General features: G+C 49.2%; 1 protein-coding gene across 1 annotated transcript; it reads right to left on the bottom strand.

The window, feature by feature from the left end:
• Window positions 1-497: 497 nt before the first annotated feature.
• On the bottom strand, window positions 498-14,529 carry ube2g2 (ubiquitin-conjugating enzyme E2G 2 (UBC7 homolog, yeast)). Its single transcript, XM_075480388.1, has 6 exons — window positions 14,361-14,529; window positions 12,701-12,736; window positions 10,851-10,896; window positions 4,967-5,085; window positions 3,647-3,787; window positions 498-1,159 (listed from the first exon to the last, which is right to left on the bottom strand). The coding sequence occupies exons 1-6, from the start codon at window positions 14,401-14,403 to the stop codon at window positions 1,047-1,049; spliced, it is 498 nt and encodes a 165-aa protein (XP_075336503.1). The 5' UTR covers window positions 14,404-14,529; the 3' UTR covers window positions 498-1,046.
• Between the last annotated feature and the right edge of the window lie 3,591 nt (window positions 14,530-18,120).

Raw genomic sequence — 18,120 nt, forward strand, 5'->3', positions numbered from 1 at the left:
TGTGTCCCGAAGAAGACGATAAAGGAAGGCCCAGTGTGTCCCGAAGAAGACGATAAAGGAAGGCCCGGTGTGTCCCGAAGGAGACGATAAAGGAAGGCCCGGTGTGTCCCGAAGGAAGGCCCGGTTTGTCCCAAAGGAAGGCCCGGTTTGTCCCAAAGGAAGACCCGGTTTGTCCCAAAGGAGACGGTAAAGGAAGGCCAGGTGTGTCCCAAAGGAGATTAAAAAGCTTGAGTGGTGATGTTAAGACATCAACTGTCTCACCGCTCAGTGGTCTTCTACAGAAAGAGTCCACCAGAAGAAGGGCTGCTTCATAACAGAACCAACTTACATCTGGGTCTGGGTCCTGGACCTGGTTACAAAGGTATGGTGCTCCTACAGTTTAAATAAGTTATTCAAATAAATCCAGAGACCAGTGAGTGTAACCTGTTAAATGAGTGGTGTCGATCCTTCGTGTCTAATAACTGTGAAACACTGAAAGAATCAGACAAACAACCAGATCGTTCTTCTGTTTTATTGTTGAATCAGAATCCAAAGAAACTCCCCCGACCCGCCATCACCTGAAAAAACCCAAAACATCCACCTCAGACGTCCTGACGATAAAGTGCAAAAAGTCCTCCGTGAAGCTTCAGTCTGACGCCACCACGAGGAGAGGAGACGAGGACACAAGGAGACGAGGAGAGGAGAGGAAAGGAGACGAGGAGAGGAGAGGAGACGAGGATAAGGGGACGAGGACACAAGGAGACGAAGAGGAAAGGATAAGGAGGAGAGGAGACAAGGAGATGAGGAGAGGAGACTAGGTTGTGAGGATAGCAGACAAGGAGAGGAGGAGAGGAAACATGCAGGGAGGTGACGAAGTTCTGCGGCCGCCGTTGATTGAGACTCTTCCTGATGAGGTCATCGACCTCGGATCAGCTTCCTTTTGTCCAACCATCAGTTTATTGATCTGTCCATCAGCAGCTCTGTGTGTGTGTGCGTGCACATTCTGCAGCATCCGTGCGCTGAACACACACACACACAGAGCGTTGGGGGATGTGATGACATCATCTCTACAGGCACAAAGACTTGCGGACGATCTTCTGAGCGAGCTTGTAGAACTGCTCTCTGTCCTCTCGCCACATCTTGGAGGCGTCCACGTTGGCGCCGCTCTCATCGTTGGGCTCTGGGGGGAGAGAACAGTTCAGAGTGGTTTTCCACATGCTGACATGGCGTGTGTTTGGTGTGTTGGACGCGTGTGTTTGGCGTGTTGGAGCCGTGTGTTTGGCGTGTTGGAGCCGTGTGTTTGGCGTGTTGGAGGTGTGTCTTTGGCGTGTTGGAGGCGTGTATTTGGAGGCGTGTTGGAGGCGTGTGTTTGGCGTCTCAGAGTCGTGTCTTTGGCGTGTGTTTGGCGTGTTGGAGCCGTGTGTTGGGCGTGTTGGAGGCGTGTGTTTGGCGTGTTGGAGGCGTGTGTTTGGCGTGTTGGAGCCGTGTGTTTGGCGTGTTGGAGGCGTGTCTTTGGCGTGTTGGAGCCGTGTGTTTGGCGTGTTGGAGCCGTGTGTTTGGCATATTTGGAGGCGTGTTGGAGCCGTGTCTTTGGCGTGTTGGAGCCGTGTCTTTGGCGTGTTGGAGCCGTGTCTTTGGCGTGTTGGAGCCGTGTCTTTGGCGTGTTGGAGCCGTGTCTTTGGCGCGTTGGAGCCGTGTCTTTGGCGCGTTGGAGCCGTGTCTTTGGCGCGTTGGAGCCGTGTCTTTAGCATATTTGGAGGCGTGTTGGAGGCGTGTCTTTGGCATATTTGGAGGCGTGTTGGAGGCGTGTCTTTGGCATATTTGGAGGCGTGTTGGAGGCGTGTCTTTGGCGTGTTGGAGCCGTGTGTTTGGCGTGTTGGAGCCGTGTGTTTGGCGTGTTGGAGGCGTGTCTTTGGCGTGTTGGAGGCGTGTCTTTAGCGTATTTGGAGGCGTGTTGGAGGCGTGTTGGAGGCGTGTGTTTGGCGTCTCAGAGTCGTGTCTTTGGCGTGTGTTTGGCGTGTTGGAGGCGTGTGTTTGGCGTGTTGGAGGCGTGTCTTTGGCGTATTTGGAGGCGTGTCTTTGGCGTGTTGGAGGTGTGTCTGGCGTGTTGGAGGCGTGTCTTTGGCGTATTTGGAGGCGTGTCTTTGGCGTGTTGGAGGCGCGTCTGGCGTGTTGGAGGCGTGTCTTTGGCGTATTTGGAGGCGTGTCTTTGGCGTATTTGGAGGCGTGTCTTTGGCGTGTTGGAGGCGTGTTGGAGGCGTGTCTTTGGCGTGTTGGAGAAGTGTCTTTGGCGTGTCTTTGGCGTTTGTTGGAGGCGTGTGTTTGGCGTGTGTTGGAGGCTTGTGTTTGGCGTGTTGGAGGCGTGTGTTTGGCGTGTTGGAGGCGAGTGTTTGGCGTGTGTTGGAGGCGTGTGTTGGAGGCGTGTGTTTGGCGCGTGTTGGAGGCGAGTATTTGGCGCGTGTTGGAGGCGCGTGTTTGGCGTGTGTTGGAGGCGCGTGTTTGGCGTGTTGGAGGCGTGTTTTTGGCGCGTGTTGGAGGCGCGTGTTTGGCGTGTGTTGGAGGCTTGTCTTTGGCGTGTTGGAGGCGTGTGTTTGGCGTGTGTTGGAGGCTTGTCTTTGGCGTGTTGGAGGCGTGTGTTTGGCGTGTTGGAGGCGAGTGTTTGGCGTGTGTTGGAGGCTTGTCTTTGGCGCGTTGGAGGCGTGTGTTTGGCGTGTGTTGGAGGCGCGTGTTTGGCGTGTTGGAGGCGAGTGTTTGGCGTGTGTTGGAGGCGTGTGTTTGGCGCGTGTTGGAGCCGAGTGTTTGGCGCGTGTTGGAGGCGCGTGTTTGGCGTGTGTTGGAGGCGCGTGTTTGGCGTGTGTTGGAGGCTTGTCTTTGGCGTGTTGGAGGCGTGTGTTTGGCGTGTTGGAGGCGAGTGTTTGGCGTGTGTTTGGCGTGTGTTGGAGGCGCGTGTTTGGCGTGTGTTGGAGGCTTGTCTTTGGCGTGTTGGAGGCGTGTGTTTGGCGTGTTGGAGGCGAGTGTTTGGCGTGTGTTGGAGGCTTGTCTTTGGCGCGTTGGAGGCGTGTGTTTGGCGTGTGTTGGAGGCGCGTGTTTGGCGTGTTGGAGGCGAGTGTTTGGCGTGTGTTGGAGGCGAGTGTTTGGCGTGTGTTTGGCGCGTGTTGGAGGCGCGTGTTTGGCGTGTGTTGGAGGCGAGTGTTTGGCGTGTGTTTGGCGCGTGTTGGAGGCGCGTGTTTGGCGTGTGTTGGAGGCGCGTGTTTGGCGTGTTGGAGGCGCGTGTTTGGCGCGTGTTGGAGGCGCGTGTTTGGCGTGTGTTGGAGGCTTGTCTTTGGCGTGTTGGAGGCGTGTGTTTGGCGTGTTGGAGGCGAGTGTTTGGCGTGTGTTGGAGGCTTGTCTTTGGCGCGTTGGAGGCGCGTGTTTGGCGTGTGTTGGAGGCGCGTGTTTGGCGTGTTGGAGGCGCGTGTTTGGCGTGTGTTGGAGGCTTGTCTTTGGCGTGTTGGAGGCGTGTGTTTGGCGTGTTGGAGGCGAGTGTTTGGCGTGTGTTGGAGGCGTGTGTTTGGCGCGTTGGAGGCGTGTGTTTGGCGTGTTGGAGGCGAGTGTTTGGCGTGTGTTGGAGGCGCGTGTTTGGCGTGTTGGAGGCGTGTGTTTTGCGTGTGTTTGGCGTGCGGCTCACCTGCCAACATGCTGACCACAGACAGCAGGATCTTCTCCACGCTCTGGACCGGACTCCACCTCTCTGCGCTGCTTTCGTAGCCCATCGGATCGTCGCCCGGCGCGTGGAGGATGGAGATGCAGACCCGGCCGTCGGGATAGACTGAGGAAGAGGAGGAGCTTATTCACATCTTCGGCCAATCACACACCGGTTAGTCGCTTCATGCACACCCACAGAAACACCGAACAACCAATCAGAGCGCTCTGCGGGCCCTAAACAAACAGACTGTTTATCTCTGCTGGTTCCTCTGATGATACTTCCTCTGGTTCCTCATCTGAACCGCTCCGGCTTTCAAAGCCAAACATTCAGTCACAATCTAACCAGACCTGTCCTCACCTGTCTGTCCTCACCTGTCCTCACCTGTCTGTCCTCGTCTGTCCTCACCCATCTTCCTCACCCGTCTGTCCTCACCTGTCTGTCCTCACCCATCTTCCTCACCCGTCTGTCCTCACCTGTCTGTCCTCACCCATCTTCCTCACCTGTCTGTCCTCACCTGTCCTCACCTGTCCTCACCCATCTTCCTCACCTGTCCTCACCCATCTTCCTCACCTGTCCTCACCCATCTTCCTCACCTGTCTGTCCTTACCTGTCCCCAGCTGTCCTCACCTGTCCTCACCTGTCTGTCCTTACCTGTCCCCAGCTGTTGAGGCCGCCCTGCAGACTGACAGATTCATTCTTTTCAATGTTTCCAGCAGCTGAGGCAGCAGGTGACACAGGTGTTGTGTTTGGGGGCGGGGCTTGTGCTCCACTCTGTTCCTCTGAAACCTGAGACGGTTTATCTCACAGCAGCGTTCTTCTTCATGCGCTTTTATCTCTGCTGCAGGTTGTTGATGCAGATCAGACGCAGCAGGAAGTTCAGCTCAGGGCCACGCTGGAATGAGGATGATGATGGTGGCGCTGAAGATGACGGGTCAGCGCTCTGTCCTCTAATCAGCACTGAGCGCGCTCAGACCGTCTCTCTGCTGTGACATCATGGCCTCGGCCCACTAATCACGGCGCTAATGACAGCGAACAACAACATGCTAACAGCATGCTAACGCGGGCCTGTTGGGACGGGTCCAATGACGGGTTGAGTCAGACTGAACGTCTCAGCAGCTTTCTGTCAACAACCCAAACGCCTTGGCCTGGTCACATGACCCGCTGTGTTTCTGACCCGGCGAGGCCTCAGAAAGGGAGGAAGAGTCTCTGCTCTGACAGATTAACTATCACCGCGTTTAGGTCAGTCAGCAACAACAGTGTGTGTGCAGGTGAGGGGGCGGAGCCTGAGTCAGGCCGTCTTACTGTTGGGGTGAAACATGTCGCAGGTGAACCTCATCTTCGGAGGACTGAGCGGATAATCAGACGGGAAGCTGAGGACGGCGGGAAACACTCCTCCTTCAAAGCACGTATCCTCAGGACCCCTGAAAGGTAAACAACAACAACAACAACAACAACAACAACACTGTGAGGAAAACAAACAAACAGCTGCAGGAAGCTCAGATGTTTTCATATGAACCCAGTTCTGTCTCGGTTTAATAAACCCAAACAGGGAGGCAGGACGGCGAGCAGCTCACACTGATAGGTGCACGTGTGCGTGCGCTTTATTTTTTAAACTCCAGCCAACTAGCCGGACTACCTTCATCAACACCAAAACGAGGCTGGAACTCTGCTCACAGGACGCAGCAGGGGGTAAGAAGATGTTCAGAAATGATGCTGCTGATATGGGATGTTACGCAGCTTCATGTCAGAAGAGGCAAACTGTCCCTTTAAGAGGCGAACTGTCCCTTTAAAGAGGAGAACTGTCCCTTTAAGAGGCGAGCTGTCCCTTTAAAGAGGCGAACTGTCCCTTTAAAGAGGCGAACTGTCCCTTTAAAGAGGAGAACTGTCCCTTTAAGAGGCGAGCTGTCCCTTTAAAGAGGCGAACTGTCCCTTTAAAGAGGCGAACTGTCCCTTTAAAGAGGCGAACTGTCCCTTTAAAGAGGCGAACTGTCCCTTTAAAGAGGAGAACTGTCCCTTTAAGAGGCGAGCTGTCCCTTTAAAGAGGTGAGCTGTCCCTTTAAAGAGGAGAACTGTCCCTTTAAAGAGGAGAACTGTCCCTTTAAAGAGGAGAACTGTCCCTTTAAAGAGGCGAACTGTCACTTTAAAGAGGCGAGCTGTCCCTTTAAAGAGGAGAACTGTCCCTTTAAAGAGGAGAACTGTCCATTTAAACAGGAGAACTGTCCCTTTAAAGAGGCGAGCTGTCCCTTTAAAGAGGCGAACTGTCCCTTTAAAGAGGAGAACTGTCCATTTAAAGAGGCGAACTGTCCCTTTAAAGAGGAGAACTGTCCATTTAAAGAGGCGACCTGTCCCTTTAAAGAGGAGAACTGTCCATTTAAAGAGGCGAACTGTCCATTTAAAGAGGCGAACTGTCCATTTAAAGAGGCGAACTGTCCATTTAAAGAGGCGAACTGTCCATTTAAAGAGGCGAACTGTCCCTTTAAAGAGGCGAACTGTCCCTTTAAAGAGGCGAACTGTCCCTTTAAAGAGAAGAACTGTCCCTTTAAAGAGGCGAACTGTCCCTTTAAAGAGGCGAACTGTCCCTTTAAAGAGGAGAACTGTCCCTTTAAAGAGGTGAACTGTCCCTTTAAGAGGCGAACTGTCCGTTTAAAGAGGCGAACTGTCCCTTTAAAGAGGCGAACTGTCCCTTTAAAGAGGCGAACTGTCCCTTTAAAGAGAAGAACTGTCCCTTTAAAGAGGCGAACTGTCCCTTTAAAGAGGCGAACTGTCCCTTTAAAGAGGAGAACTGTCCCTTTAAAGAGGTGAACTGTCCCTTTAAGAGGCGAACTGTCCGTTTAAAGAGGAGAACTGTCCATTTAAAGAGGCAAACTGTCCCTTTAAGACGTTTCACCTCCTCCCAAAGCTCGCAGCGCATCAACTAGTTTAGAACTGAAGTCTTTCGGATGAGGTGAAACGTCCAGTTGTCCTTATTCAAGCTCCGGGGTCAAACTGGGAGGTCTCATGACTTCTTCTCAGGTTCAGAGTCTGGGTGTCATCCTCCACAGCACACTTTCTTTCCACTCCCACATCAGTAACATCTTTTCATCTACGCAACATTAATCTCTCACTCCTCACACCACTGCTGTCCTGGTCCACGGCCTCGTCACCTCCCGCATACATTATTGCAACTCACTCCTTTCCGGTGTCCCTCACAAATCCCTTCATAAGCTTCAACTGGTCCAAAGCTCTGCAGCTTTCCCCGTATCAGCCCCGCCCTCCAGCAGCTTTCCCCGTATCAGCCCCGCCCTCCAGCAGCTTTCCCCGTATCAGCCCCGCCCTCCCGCAGCTTTCCCCGTATCAGCCCCGCCCTCCAGCAGCTTTCCCCGTATCAGCCCCGCCCTCCCGCAGCTTTCCCCGTATCAGCCCCGCCCTCCCGCAGCTTCACTGGCTCCCGGTCAAAGTCAGAATTACTTTCAAAACCCTACTGTACACATTCAAGGCCATCCACAACCTCGCCCCCCCACATGTCTGATCTCCTCTCCATGTCCATCCCCCCTCGCTCCTTCAGGTCTTCCTCCTCCCTCCACCTCTCTGAGGCCTCTCAGCACCAGCTCTGGAACTCACTCCCACCAGACATCCGCAACATTGACTCTTTACCCCTCTTCAAATCAAAACTCAAACCCATCTGTTTCAAGCTGCATTCTCCCTCTAGCCTCTTTTTTAACTTGTGTTATTTTATTTATTGTGTTTTTAATGTGTTGTAAAGTGTCCTTGAGCGTTGACAAAGGTGCTTTTTTAAATTAAATGTATTATTATTCTCATATCTGCAGGTGAAGGATGTGAAAGTGAAAGCGGTGAACACGGTGAGTATCAGAGGTTAATGATCCGGCGCTGCCGGCTGATAACCAGACCTCAGGTGGATGTTTGAATATCTGGAAACATCTCTGATGTGATCAGAGCTGCAGGTTATTTCTGACTCTGCTCCTCCACCATCAGGGGCACCGATCTCTGATCCCTGATTGGATATCTCCTCGGCCAATCGCCAGGATGCTGAGGCGGGCGTGTTATCAGGAGTTCCTGTCAGAGACCAGCAGCCTGATACAGTCCAGCTGAGCCCAGATGTTTCTGCACCTGTGACATCAGCAGACGTGTTTCAGGAGTAAACAACGAGCGGGCCGCCCAGGTAATGACAGGGTGGCGCCGCAGTGATGTCATCACAGCAGCTAAGTGGATGTTGGACTGCAGATGAGGTTAAATTGAAGGGCAGAAAGAACAGGAGCTCAGTTACATCTGCTGATGACTAACGCTGCCTTCACTGACATCACGGTCACAGCAGCGTCCAGGTGAGGCCAGGTGAGGCCAGGTGAGGCCAGGTGAGGCCAGGTGAGGCCAGGTGAGGCCAGGTGAGGCCAGGTGAGGCCAGGTGAGGCCAGGTGAGGCCAGGTGAGGCCAGGTGAGGCCTCTGATGACGGGTCACAGATATTCGCTGGTTCTGACCTAAGAACTGCCCCCAGAACTCCATCAGCACCATCTTCTCATGCTGGTGAAATGAAACCTGAGGCGACTCTCTGACAACAAGAGAATCGACTTCCTGTAAATCCACAGAAGTGAGAGCTGGAGTCACTGAGGGGAACTTCTCCAGTAAGAATAACTGTAAAACTGATGAAATGTGGCTCCTATTGGAGGGAATTAGAAATAAAATGAAAACAGACAGAACTCCAACATCTGGACTGATGAAGGATTTCTGATGATGATTCACAGTTTTCAGCCATTAGTGAACGCTGACCCCTGCTGGCCAAACTCACACCTGCAGTTGTGATGTTTAACACTGCTCAGGTACAACGTACGGGTGTAACGTACGGGTGTAACGTACGGGCGTAACGTTACGGGTGTAACGTACAGGTGTAACGTACGGGTGTAATGTACGGGTGTAATGTACGGGTGTAATGTACGGGTGTAATGTACGGGTGTAATGTACGGGTGTAATGTACGGGTGTAATGTACGGGTGTAATGTACGGGTGTAATGTACGGGCGTAATGTACGGGTGTAATGTACGGGTGTAATGTACGGGTGTAACGTACAGGTGTAACGTACGGGTGTAACGTACAGGTGTAACGTACAGGTGTAACGTACGGGTGTAATGTACGGGTGCTTCAGGCTGCCGTCATGGTTCAGGAAACCTTAAAGGTGACTAATGGCGCATTTCCACTAGCTCGGCACGGCTCGGTTTGGTTGTGTTTCCATTTACAACCCAGTATCACTTCGTGCCTCCTCGACATGGGCGGAGTTGTCATAACACGGCTGCTCAACCAGAACAACAACAACAACATACGAGGAGGATAGCATGGAGGATAGCATGGAGGATAGCATGGAGGATAGCATGGAGGCGCTCCTGTTGCTGCTCACCCTGTGGCTTTTTGTCCCACAGAAGGCCAGAGAAGACTCTTGGCCGCCAGACAAAACAGTATTCAAAAGTGACGACACTCATCGCCCAATCAGTGGAAGGCAGTCGGCTGACGTCACGTTTTAGTAACGCTTCGGCCCGCTTGGAACCAGGGCTGAGGTGATATGGAAAATCTACCCGGTTGCAGGTACTGCGTGCTAGTGGAAACATGCAATAGCGCGCCGAGCCGAAGCGAGCTGGTGGAAAAGCGCCATTATTCTGACCTTTTTTAGTCGGACACGGTTTCCTGCTGCCTGATTTAATGCAGAAACACAGACATAATGAAGCTATTCCTGCAGTCAGACCAAAAACCCTCCAACTCTATATACAGATTCAGATGGTTCCTCTGTTGATCTCAGAGGGAAACAGGTTAGCATGTAGCTGTAAGCTAGCAGCAGATGCTAGCAAACAATGCTTTATCGTCGATGTTAGCACACCGAGAGTGAGGAGGGGACCGGTGTTGTGTTGGAAACACACCTTATCCACACAGCTGCAGGCTGATGAGTTACAGAACGGAACCGTTCAGCTAGAAAGCTTCAGCTAACAAAGTAATGTGGGAACAGTAATGTTCATCTTTCAGAAAGGAACAGCAATAACTCCTTAGAAGCTGGTGTAAGTCATCGTCATTAGCTAAGCTGTTAGCATTAGCTGCTGCTAAAGGAGAAAATAACAGCAATAACTCCTTAGAAGCTGGTGTACCTCACCTTCATTAGCTAAGCTGTTAGCGTTAGCTGCTGCTAAAGGAGAAAATAACAGCAATAACTCCTTAGAAGCTGGTGTACGTCACCTTCATTAGCTAAGCTGTTAGCATTAGCTGCTGCTAAAGGAGAAAATAACAGCAATAACTCCTTAGAAGCTGGTGTACGTCACCTTCATTAGCTTAGCTGTTAGCGTTAGCTGCTGCTAAAGGAGAAAATAACAGCAATAACTCCTTAGAAGCTGGTGTACGTCACCTTCATTAGCTAAGCTGTTAGCGTTAGCTGCTGCTAAAGGAGAAAATAACAGCAATAACTCCTTAGAAGCTGGTGTACGTCACCTTCATTAGCTAAGCTGTTAGCGTTAGCTGCTGCTAAAGGAGAAAATAACAGCAATAAGTAAAATAAAAAGAAAGTAATGTGGATAATAAATTCACAGAATTTAACATAATTATTATTAAAGGGATACGCCACCCCCAGGCCAAATTAAGTGTATTCCCGAGACATAAATAAGTGTGTGGGAGCGTTTTCCTGGCGACCCAGGCATTGTCCGAATCTCACAGCCCTGACCACTGCTTGGTTTCGCGTAATACCTCCATGCTAGCGTCGCCAATCGAAATATTACTCCGCTCAACCTCTGTTTCGAACACAGATGGGACAGTGGGGGGGGAGTGTGCTTCGGCTGTGTTTTCCGCACCGGAAACTAGTTCCCAAACCGACATGAGCAAACCAAGCCTTCCGTGTTGATTTACACAGTCATTTGCACTCGATGTGAAAGTACACCGGTCACACAGTAATTAGAAGGTAAATCAAGTAAATTAATTCACGTTGGGCGAAATATTTCGATTGGCCTGGGGGGGGCGTATCCCTTTAACAGGAGTTGGAATTCGTTTTCTGTCCTTCAGCTTTTAGTCGTCCTCGGATGATCAAACATTTTAGAAGAAGTTACACAAACATGATGTCAGGAGGCAAAAACAAACAAACAAAGGACAACATGTTTCTGTGCTGAAACAACAGAATGTTTAATCTATGAGACGTTCAGATTCAGGTTTAGGCTCCGCCTTTACTCACATGATGAGCGCCTCCCACTCAAAGAAGTTCTCCTCGTTAGCTGGACCTGCAGAACAAACAGAGACCGATCACTTCCTGATCAATACTGATCAGATATCCTGTTCCTGACTGTTTTCCTCTGTGGTTCTGACCCGCTTTCATTCTGCTGGAGCTCAGCTGAGTTCTGGGCAGGACGTTTCACCCTCTAAATGTGTAAATCCACCACCACTATGGAGACGACACTCAGATCTACGTGTCACTGACGGCAGCAGAACACGTTGGGTTAGATACGTTGGGTCGCTGCATGGAACAGATCAGAGTGTGGATGCTAAACTAAACTCAGACAAAACTGAAATCATTGTCTGTGGCCCACAGAAACAAAGAGAAAGTGTTTTCAGTCACCTTGAGACTCTCTCTCTAAAACCTAACTATCAAGTTAGAAATCTCGGGGTAATATTGGACTCAGACCTGAACTTTAACAGCCACATTAAATCTGTAACATCAGCAGCTTTTTACCATCTAAAAAACATTGCCAGAATCAAAGGAATAGTGTCTAAAGCAGACTTAGAGAGACTGATCCATGCGTTTGTCTCCAGCAGGTTAGACTGCTGTAACGGCCTGCTCATTGGGCTCTCTAAACGGGCTGTAAGACAGCTGCAGTACATCCAGAACGCTGCTGCTCGAGTCCTGACTAGAACCAGGAAATACCACCATATTAGTCCAGTGCTCAGGTCTCTGCACTGGCTTCCTGTCGCTCAGAGAATAGGCTTTAAAACAGCTCTGCTTGTGTACAAGTCTCTTCATGGTCAAGCGCCAAAGTACATCTCTGACATGTTAGAGCCATATGAACTTGTATCGGTACGGTACGGGTCGGTTCAGAACGGTACGGGTCGGGTCTCTTTGGGCTCAGCCTGCGTTCCCACTGTACAAAGCGGACCCTCAGGGGTGGGCGGAGCCGAAGCCTAAATAGCATCCATACTGTGGAACCAGCTCCCGGCTTCTTCAGCTTAACGCCACCCCGGCTCGCGGTCCGGGTGAAACCACTCTCTGACATTTCTGCTCAATCAGCTGGAACACTTTTTGGTTTGGCCCAGCGCCATCGAGCTCCCGCTGCTCAGCCTCCTCACCGACACCGGAGAGCAGAGCCTGGAACCGGTCCTGGGGGCTGGGTACCCCAAGCAGAAGGGTTACAGACATGGGAACCATGGTAACCATGGGAACCATGGGTTCCATGGTTCCATGGTAACGGGTTCCATGGGACCGGGTTCCATGGGACCAGTACGCTTTGGTGGGAGTGGAAACACTGAAATAAGAGAACCGTACTAAACCGACCCGTACCGGACTGCATAGTGGAAACGAGGCAAAAGAGCCATATGAACCAACTGGGACTCTGAGAACCTCAGGGAGGGATCTCCTGCCCCGGGGAGGGGTCTCCTGCCCCGGGGAGGGGTCTCCTGCCTCGGGGAGGGGTCTCCCGCCTCGGGGAGGGGTCTCCCGCCCCGGGGAGGGGTCTCCCGCCTCGGGGAGGGGTCTCCCGCCTCGGGGAGGGGTCTCCCGCCCTCAGGGAGGGGTCTCCCGCCTCGGGGAGGGGTCTCCCGCCCTCAGGGAGGGGTCTCCCGCCTCGGGGAGGGGTCTCCCGCCCTCAGGGAGGGGTCTCCCGCCCTCAGGGAGGGGTCTCCTGCCCCGGGGAGGGGTCTCCTGCCTCGGGGAGGGGTCTCCTGGTGGGGCCCAGAATCAGGACTAAACAAGCTGAGGCTGCGTTTCAGTTTGATGCTCCTAACATCTGGAACAGCCTTCCAGCAGATGTGAGACCTCATCGGCTGAGTAAAACATGTCAGGAACACCGAGTGAACCGATGTTTAAGTCCTCACCTGCAACGATGCCCTCAGGTGGGTTCAGGGTCAGCTCTGAAAGAGAAACAGAGAAACTGCCATCACACTCAAGTTACACCAAAGGTCATCCAAAGGTCATCCAGATGTTCCGTCTGTCGTCTAACATGGAGAAAAGCCACAAAGTGTCCCATTAAACCAGGAAACAGTTTGATCAGAAGTTATCAGAACAGCTGCTGGTCAACATTGTATAAAAGGGAAAGGGTCCATAAAAACCAGCTGAGACCAGATCCAGCTCAGGTTCCACGATAGTTCGACCGGTTAAGATGATCCAGCATCGACCTGTAAACAGTTTGTGGAACTGAACCTGGTCCAGATGGGTCTACATCTAAAAAAGGGGCTTCAGTTTAACATCTACTGGTGTCAAACAGCAAGGGAGAGAAAATAGGGCCAAGAGACTGTGAGCTCGGACTTTTTCCTGGAGAACCATTTTGTGATGCAAATGTATTACTCTGTTGAACGCATATTGTTCTGAGAAGCAAAACGCTTTATTTGTTAAACCCCAGCCAACTAGCCGGACTACCTTCATCAACACCAAAACGAGGCTGGAACTCTGCTCACAGGACGCAGCAGGGGGTAAGAAGATGTTCAGAAATGATGCTGCTGATATGGGATGTTACACAGCTTCATGTCAGAAGAGGCGAACTGTCCCTTTAAGGAGGCGAACTGTCCCTTTAAGGTAAATGTGGTCTGAATTGAAAATGTATCGGCTGTGTTGTTTCTTCCTTTGTGGGATGTTTTATCTGTAGAAATGGGATGTTATGTTGTGGTAAAAGTGGCTCTTCCCTTGATTTTGCTCTGCCGGTGTGGCTCTTGTGAAAAAGATAGTGAGTATCACTGCTCTAACCGGTCCAGATTATTCTAACACATCTTTGTGAAATAAACTATGAATCCTTTATTTTTGCTTTACTCTGCAACATGCTGCAGACATGCAGGTTTACATCAGACAGTTGCTTCCTACTGAATGAGAAAAAGATGGCTCCTCTCAGTGCATCAGTGGCTCTCATCACTTCCTGTATCTTTGTTCGGATGATAAATGTGACAGGATGTGTTGTTTTGCATGAACAGGAGGAAGGTTATCATCTGAAGTGGGATGATCCTGGATGTTTACATCCTGGTTAGCTGACAATGGGCCCTTACATGCTAACATGCTAACAACATTCAAACCGCGGCAGCTAACAACAAACCGACGTCACATTTAAACTTTACATCTGAACCGTTACTAGTTTAACTGCTCTAACTGATCTAGTTCTCAGGCCAATCCTACAATCTAAAGTTATCTAAATCTGAACCAGACTCAGCTGTGAAACCACCAACTTTAAAACAGGTTCTGGAAAAGCGCCGCCGAGCAACAAACCAAACCACAGAAACTGTTATTATCTGTTTGCTAATGTCGGCGAGTGAATTAATGAGTCCCGACACACTCAAAACAGTTAGAATTTCATTCTCTTTCAAAACTATCACCGTAATTTCAGGCTATTTTTAAGCGTCAGTGCAAATTAGTAACAGAACTCTTTAACTGCTGCATTTTTAAACGGAGTTTGTTATCTGTCCAGTTAGCCTGTTAGCCAGTTAGCCTGTTAGCCTGTTAGCTAACGCTACAATTTCAGTCAACGGCTCAAGTTTCGGTGACGTCACTCACGTTTATATTCCGCCATGAGCCTCTTTAATGCGGTACCGGCCATCGTGGATACCGGAGAGCAAGAAAAGAAAAAAACAAAGAAACAAAAACCTGCTCCGAGACGCACTTTCAACAGCCGTGACAGACCAACAAGTCCTGCTGGGCATGCGCAGACGGCGTTTCCGGTGTGTGTGTTGTGTTCCTGTTTAACTCACCGCCCCCTGCTGGTGGAACACAGAACTTCACCCCCTACGGATCTTCACCTGCTTATGTTTCCTGTTTTTCTTTCTCTTTTCTCTTTTTTCTTTTTTTGCCAGTGTATATTGTCGATTTTTTTAAATATTATGGTCTACATATTACTTTAATCTGTCATATTTTACAATCTTAATCTGTTCTTACCTTACGTGCCCAGCGACTACAGGTGGAAATTAGCAAATGTTGCTACAACCTGGCAAAAGGCATCTCTTCTCTCAAGATTAATGCTTTTGTACGGAAGAGTATTAGGGCCAGGCATAAGAAAAAATAATAATATTTTGCCTGTCGAGATTAAAGTCGAATTTTCGAGAAAAAAGTCAACTCCTCTGGTCCATCATTTAATTACTTTATTTTCGACAGGCAAAATATAATTTTTTTTTCTTATGCCTGGCCCTAAGTAATACAATGTACTTTTGTGCATTGTTCCAGTTTTAAATAAATAAATAAATAAAATGTATTAAAAGTTTTTATTTTTCAGTTTCAGTTTGCTTCATCCCTGAAGCAGCCTGCTGCAGCTGCTCTGCTTATATTGAATCTTTCTTTATATTTTCTTGAGCTTTTCTACAGAAAATATCAATTAAAAAAAAAAAAAAAAGATTTCTGTGCTGTTTTTTTCTGCTGGAATGATTCCTGCTGGTAACTCTGACACTATGGCGTGTAACCATGCCAACGGGAAAGTTGACCCACATCCAGTTTAATTAAAGAAGAGATGTCTGGGACAGAAGGAAATGAGGAGTTTAAAGGAAGTTTAAACTTCTGGCAATCATGAAATCAAATTAGAATAAAAAACACTTTATTTATCTCAAAGCCGAATTATATTGTGCAGAAATGTTTTCTCTTTTTTAAAGCAATCATCATAAACTTTAGTTACAAACAGTTCGTGCTCCTGGAAAGAAGGACCTCCTGTATCTGTCTGTACTGCAGCCGAGCTAAAGAAGCTTTAAACTGAGCACAATCCGATGTTTCAACACGATGTTAGACAGATCCCAGGCCATCAGGTGCCCAGTTTAGAAAGAGAAGAAGAGGAGAAACGGACAGAAGATAAAGGGATGCAGATTTCTATGAGTGACGTAGGCTATAGGCTAACTGTTAGCCTCTTGCTAACATGTTGCTGTTAGCCACGACTGTGTTTGATTTTTAGTTTGGCTGAGCTAGAATTAGAATTGAGGCATCATGTCATGCAGCTAATTTCACCCAAAGGCAACCTGGTGTAGTTGTTAATGTTAATGTTAAAGCCAGCTGTAAACAGGGTGAAAACAGCTGCTACAGGCTGAACTCTGTTGTTAGCAGAACTGCAGGAATCTGTTTTTTATGCTCCATATCAAATCAACTTTATTTGTAGCACATTTCATGTACAGAACAGTTCAAAGTGCTTCACATAAAATAAAAGCAGCAGGGAGTGGAAGAAGCATTAAAATACATAAAAGAACATAAAGAGAAACAAATAAAATAATTTAAATGATAAAAAACCAGCAACAGTCCAGATAAGTTCAAAGATATCGTGCAGATTTCATGCATAGACACATGAGAACAGAAATGTCTTTAACCTGGATTTAAAAATGTCTCCATTTGGTGAAAGTTTAATCTCCACTGGCAGTTTGTTTCTTTATTTATTTTTTAGCTTTCTTACATTATTTTTAAGATTTTTAGGTTATTAAAGGATTTGTGATTGATATTTATATTCTGCATTTCATTTATTTATCGTGTTTTTTCTCAGTTCTTTTTGTACCTTTTTGTATTTCAGATTGTATATAATAAAATAGTGGAAGGAACCTCCTCAGAGTCTGCAGAAAGGAAGCTGAAACAGTGAGTTATGTTCTGAATCCTGGTGAACTGTGTATCTGTGTGCTGGTGCACGGCAGCTGGCCAGTGTTTGTCTGAGCTAATGAGCTCACCTGAGGCTTCGCTGTCCTCTCAGGACAAACGCCACATGGACACGTTACATCATCATCATGTTGTTTCACTGCCTGTTTGCTCATAAATGTTCCTCAGAGGGTTCAAACACAGCATTCTTTTGGGCTCCTTCCCATCAGAGACGTTTCAGTTCAGAGAGTAAACATCCCGCTGAGTGACCCCAGATGTTCGTCTCATCTGGATCAGAGAGGACAGCAGCAGTATGTGGGGCTCCAACACCGTTAGTTTCATGGGTCAGAAACTGGTTCTGATGGTCAGAAACTGGTTCTGGTGGGTCAGAAACTGGTTCAGGTGGGTCAGAAACTGGTTCTGATGGTCAGAAACTGGTTCTGGTGGGTCAGAAACTGGTTCAGGTGGGTCAGAAACTGGTTCTGATGGTCAAAAACTGGTTCTGGTGGTCAGAAACTGGTTCTGGTGGGTCAGAAACTGGTTCTGGTGGGTCAGAAACCGGTTCTGATGGTCAGAAACTGGTTCTGATGGTCAGAAACTGGTTCTGGTGGGTCAGAAACTGGTTCTGATGGTCAGAAACTGGTTCAGGTGGGTCAGAAACTGGTTCTGGTGGGTCAGAAACTGGTTCTGATGGTCAGAAACTGGTTCTGATGGGTCAGAAACTGGTTCAGGTGGGTCAGAAACTGGTTCTGGTGGGTCAGAAACTGGTTCTGATGGTCAGAAACTGGTTCTGGTGGGTCAGAAACTGGTTCTGGTGGGTCAGAAACTGGTTCTGATGGTCAGAAACTGGTTCAGGTGGGTCAGAAACTGGTTCTGGTGGGTCAGAAACTGGTTCTGATGGTCAGAAACTGGTTCTGATGGTCAGAAACTGGTTCTGGTGGGTCAGAAACTGGTTCTGATGGTCAGAAACTGGTTCTGGTGGTCAGAAACTGGTTCTGATGGTCAGAAACTGGTTCTGGTGGGTCAGAAACTGGTTCTGGTGGTCAGAAACTGGTTCTGATGGTCAGAAACTGGTTCTGGTGGGTCAGAAACTGGTTCTGGTGGTCAGAAACTGGTTCTGATGGTCAGAAACTGGTTCTGGTGGGTCAGAAACTGGTTCTGATGGTCAGAAACTGGTTCAGGTGGGTCAGAAACTGGTTCTGGTGGGTCAGAAACTGGTTCTGGTGGTCAGAAACTGGTTCTGATGGTCAGAAACTGGTTCTGGTGGGTCAGAAACTGGTTCTGGTGGGTCAGAAACTGGTTCAGGTGGGTCAGAGCGGCATCACAGAATCCTAAAGCTGTGGCACACTGGATAAACAGAGCAGTCACCAAATCAGAGATCCAATTATTGATCAGTGTTCACAATGATGGATCAGAACCAGCAGACTGGATCAGAACCAGCAGAATGGATCAGAATCAGCAGAATGGATCAGAACCAGCAGACTGGATCAGAACCAGCAGACTGGATCAGAATCAGCAGATGGATCAGAACCAGCAGAATGGATCAGAATCAGCAGAATGGATCAGAACCAGCAGAATGGATCAGAATCAGCAGAATGGATCAGAACCAGCAGACTGGATCAGAACCAGCAGAATGGATCAGAATCAGCAGATGGATCAGAATCAGCAGATGGATCAGAATCAGCAGAATGGATCAGAACCAGCAGACTGGATCAGAACCAGC

The sequence above is a fragment of the Odontesthes bonariensis genome, chromosome 12, assembly GCF_027942865.1.
Source record: "Odontesthes bonariensis isolate fOdoBon6 chromosome 12, fOdoBon6.hap1, whole genome shotgun sequence".
In the NCBI taxonomy this organism is placed as follows: domain Eukaryota; kingdom Metazoa; phylum Chordata; class Actinopteri; order Atheriniformes; family Atherinopsidae; genus Odontesthes; species Odontesthes bonariensis.

What these genes read in the sequence shown, in the direction of transcription:
- ube2g2 (XM_075480388.1), bottom strand. Translation starts at nt 14,403, where the DNA reads ATGGCCGGTACCGCATTAAAGAGGCTCATGGCGGAATATAAAC. An exon ending in GCTCATGGCGGAATATAAAC is followed by an intron (nt 12,737 to 14,360) that starts GTGAGTGACGTC and finishes TTTCTCTTTCAG; the next exon opens with AGCTGACCCTGAACCCACCT. An exon ending in GAGTGGGAGGCGCTCATCAT is followed by an intron (nt 5,086 to 10,850) that starts GTGAGTAAAGGC and finishes TTTACCTTTCAG; the next exon opens with GGGTCCTGAGGATACGTGCT.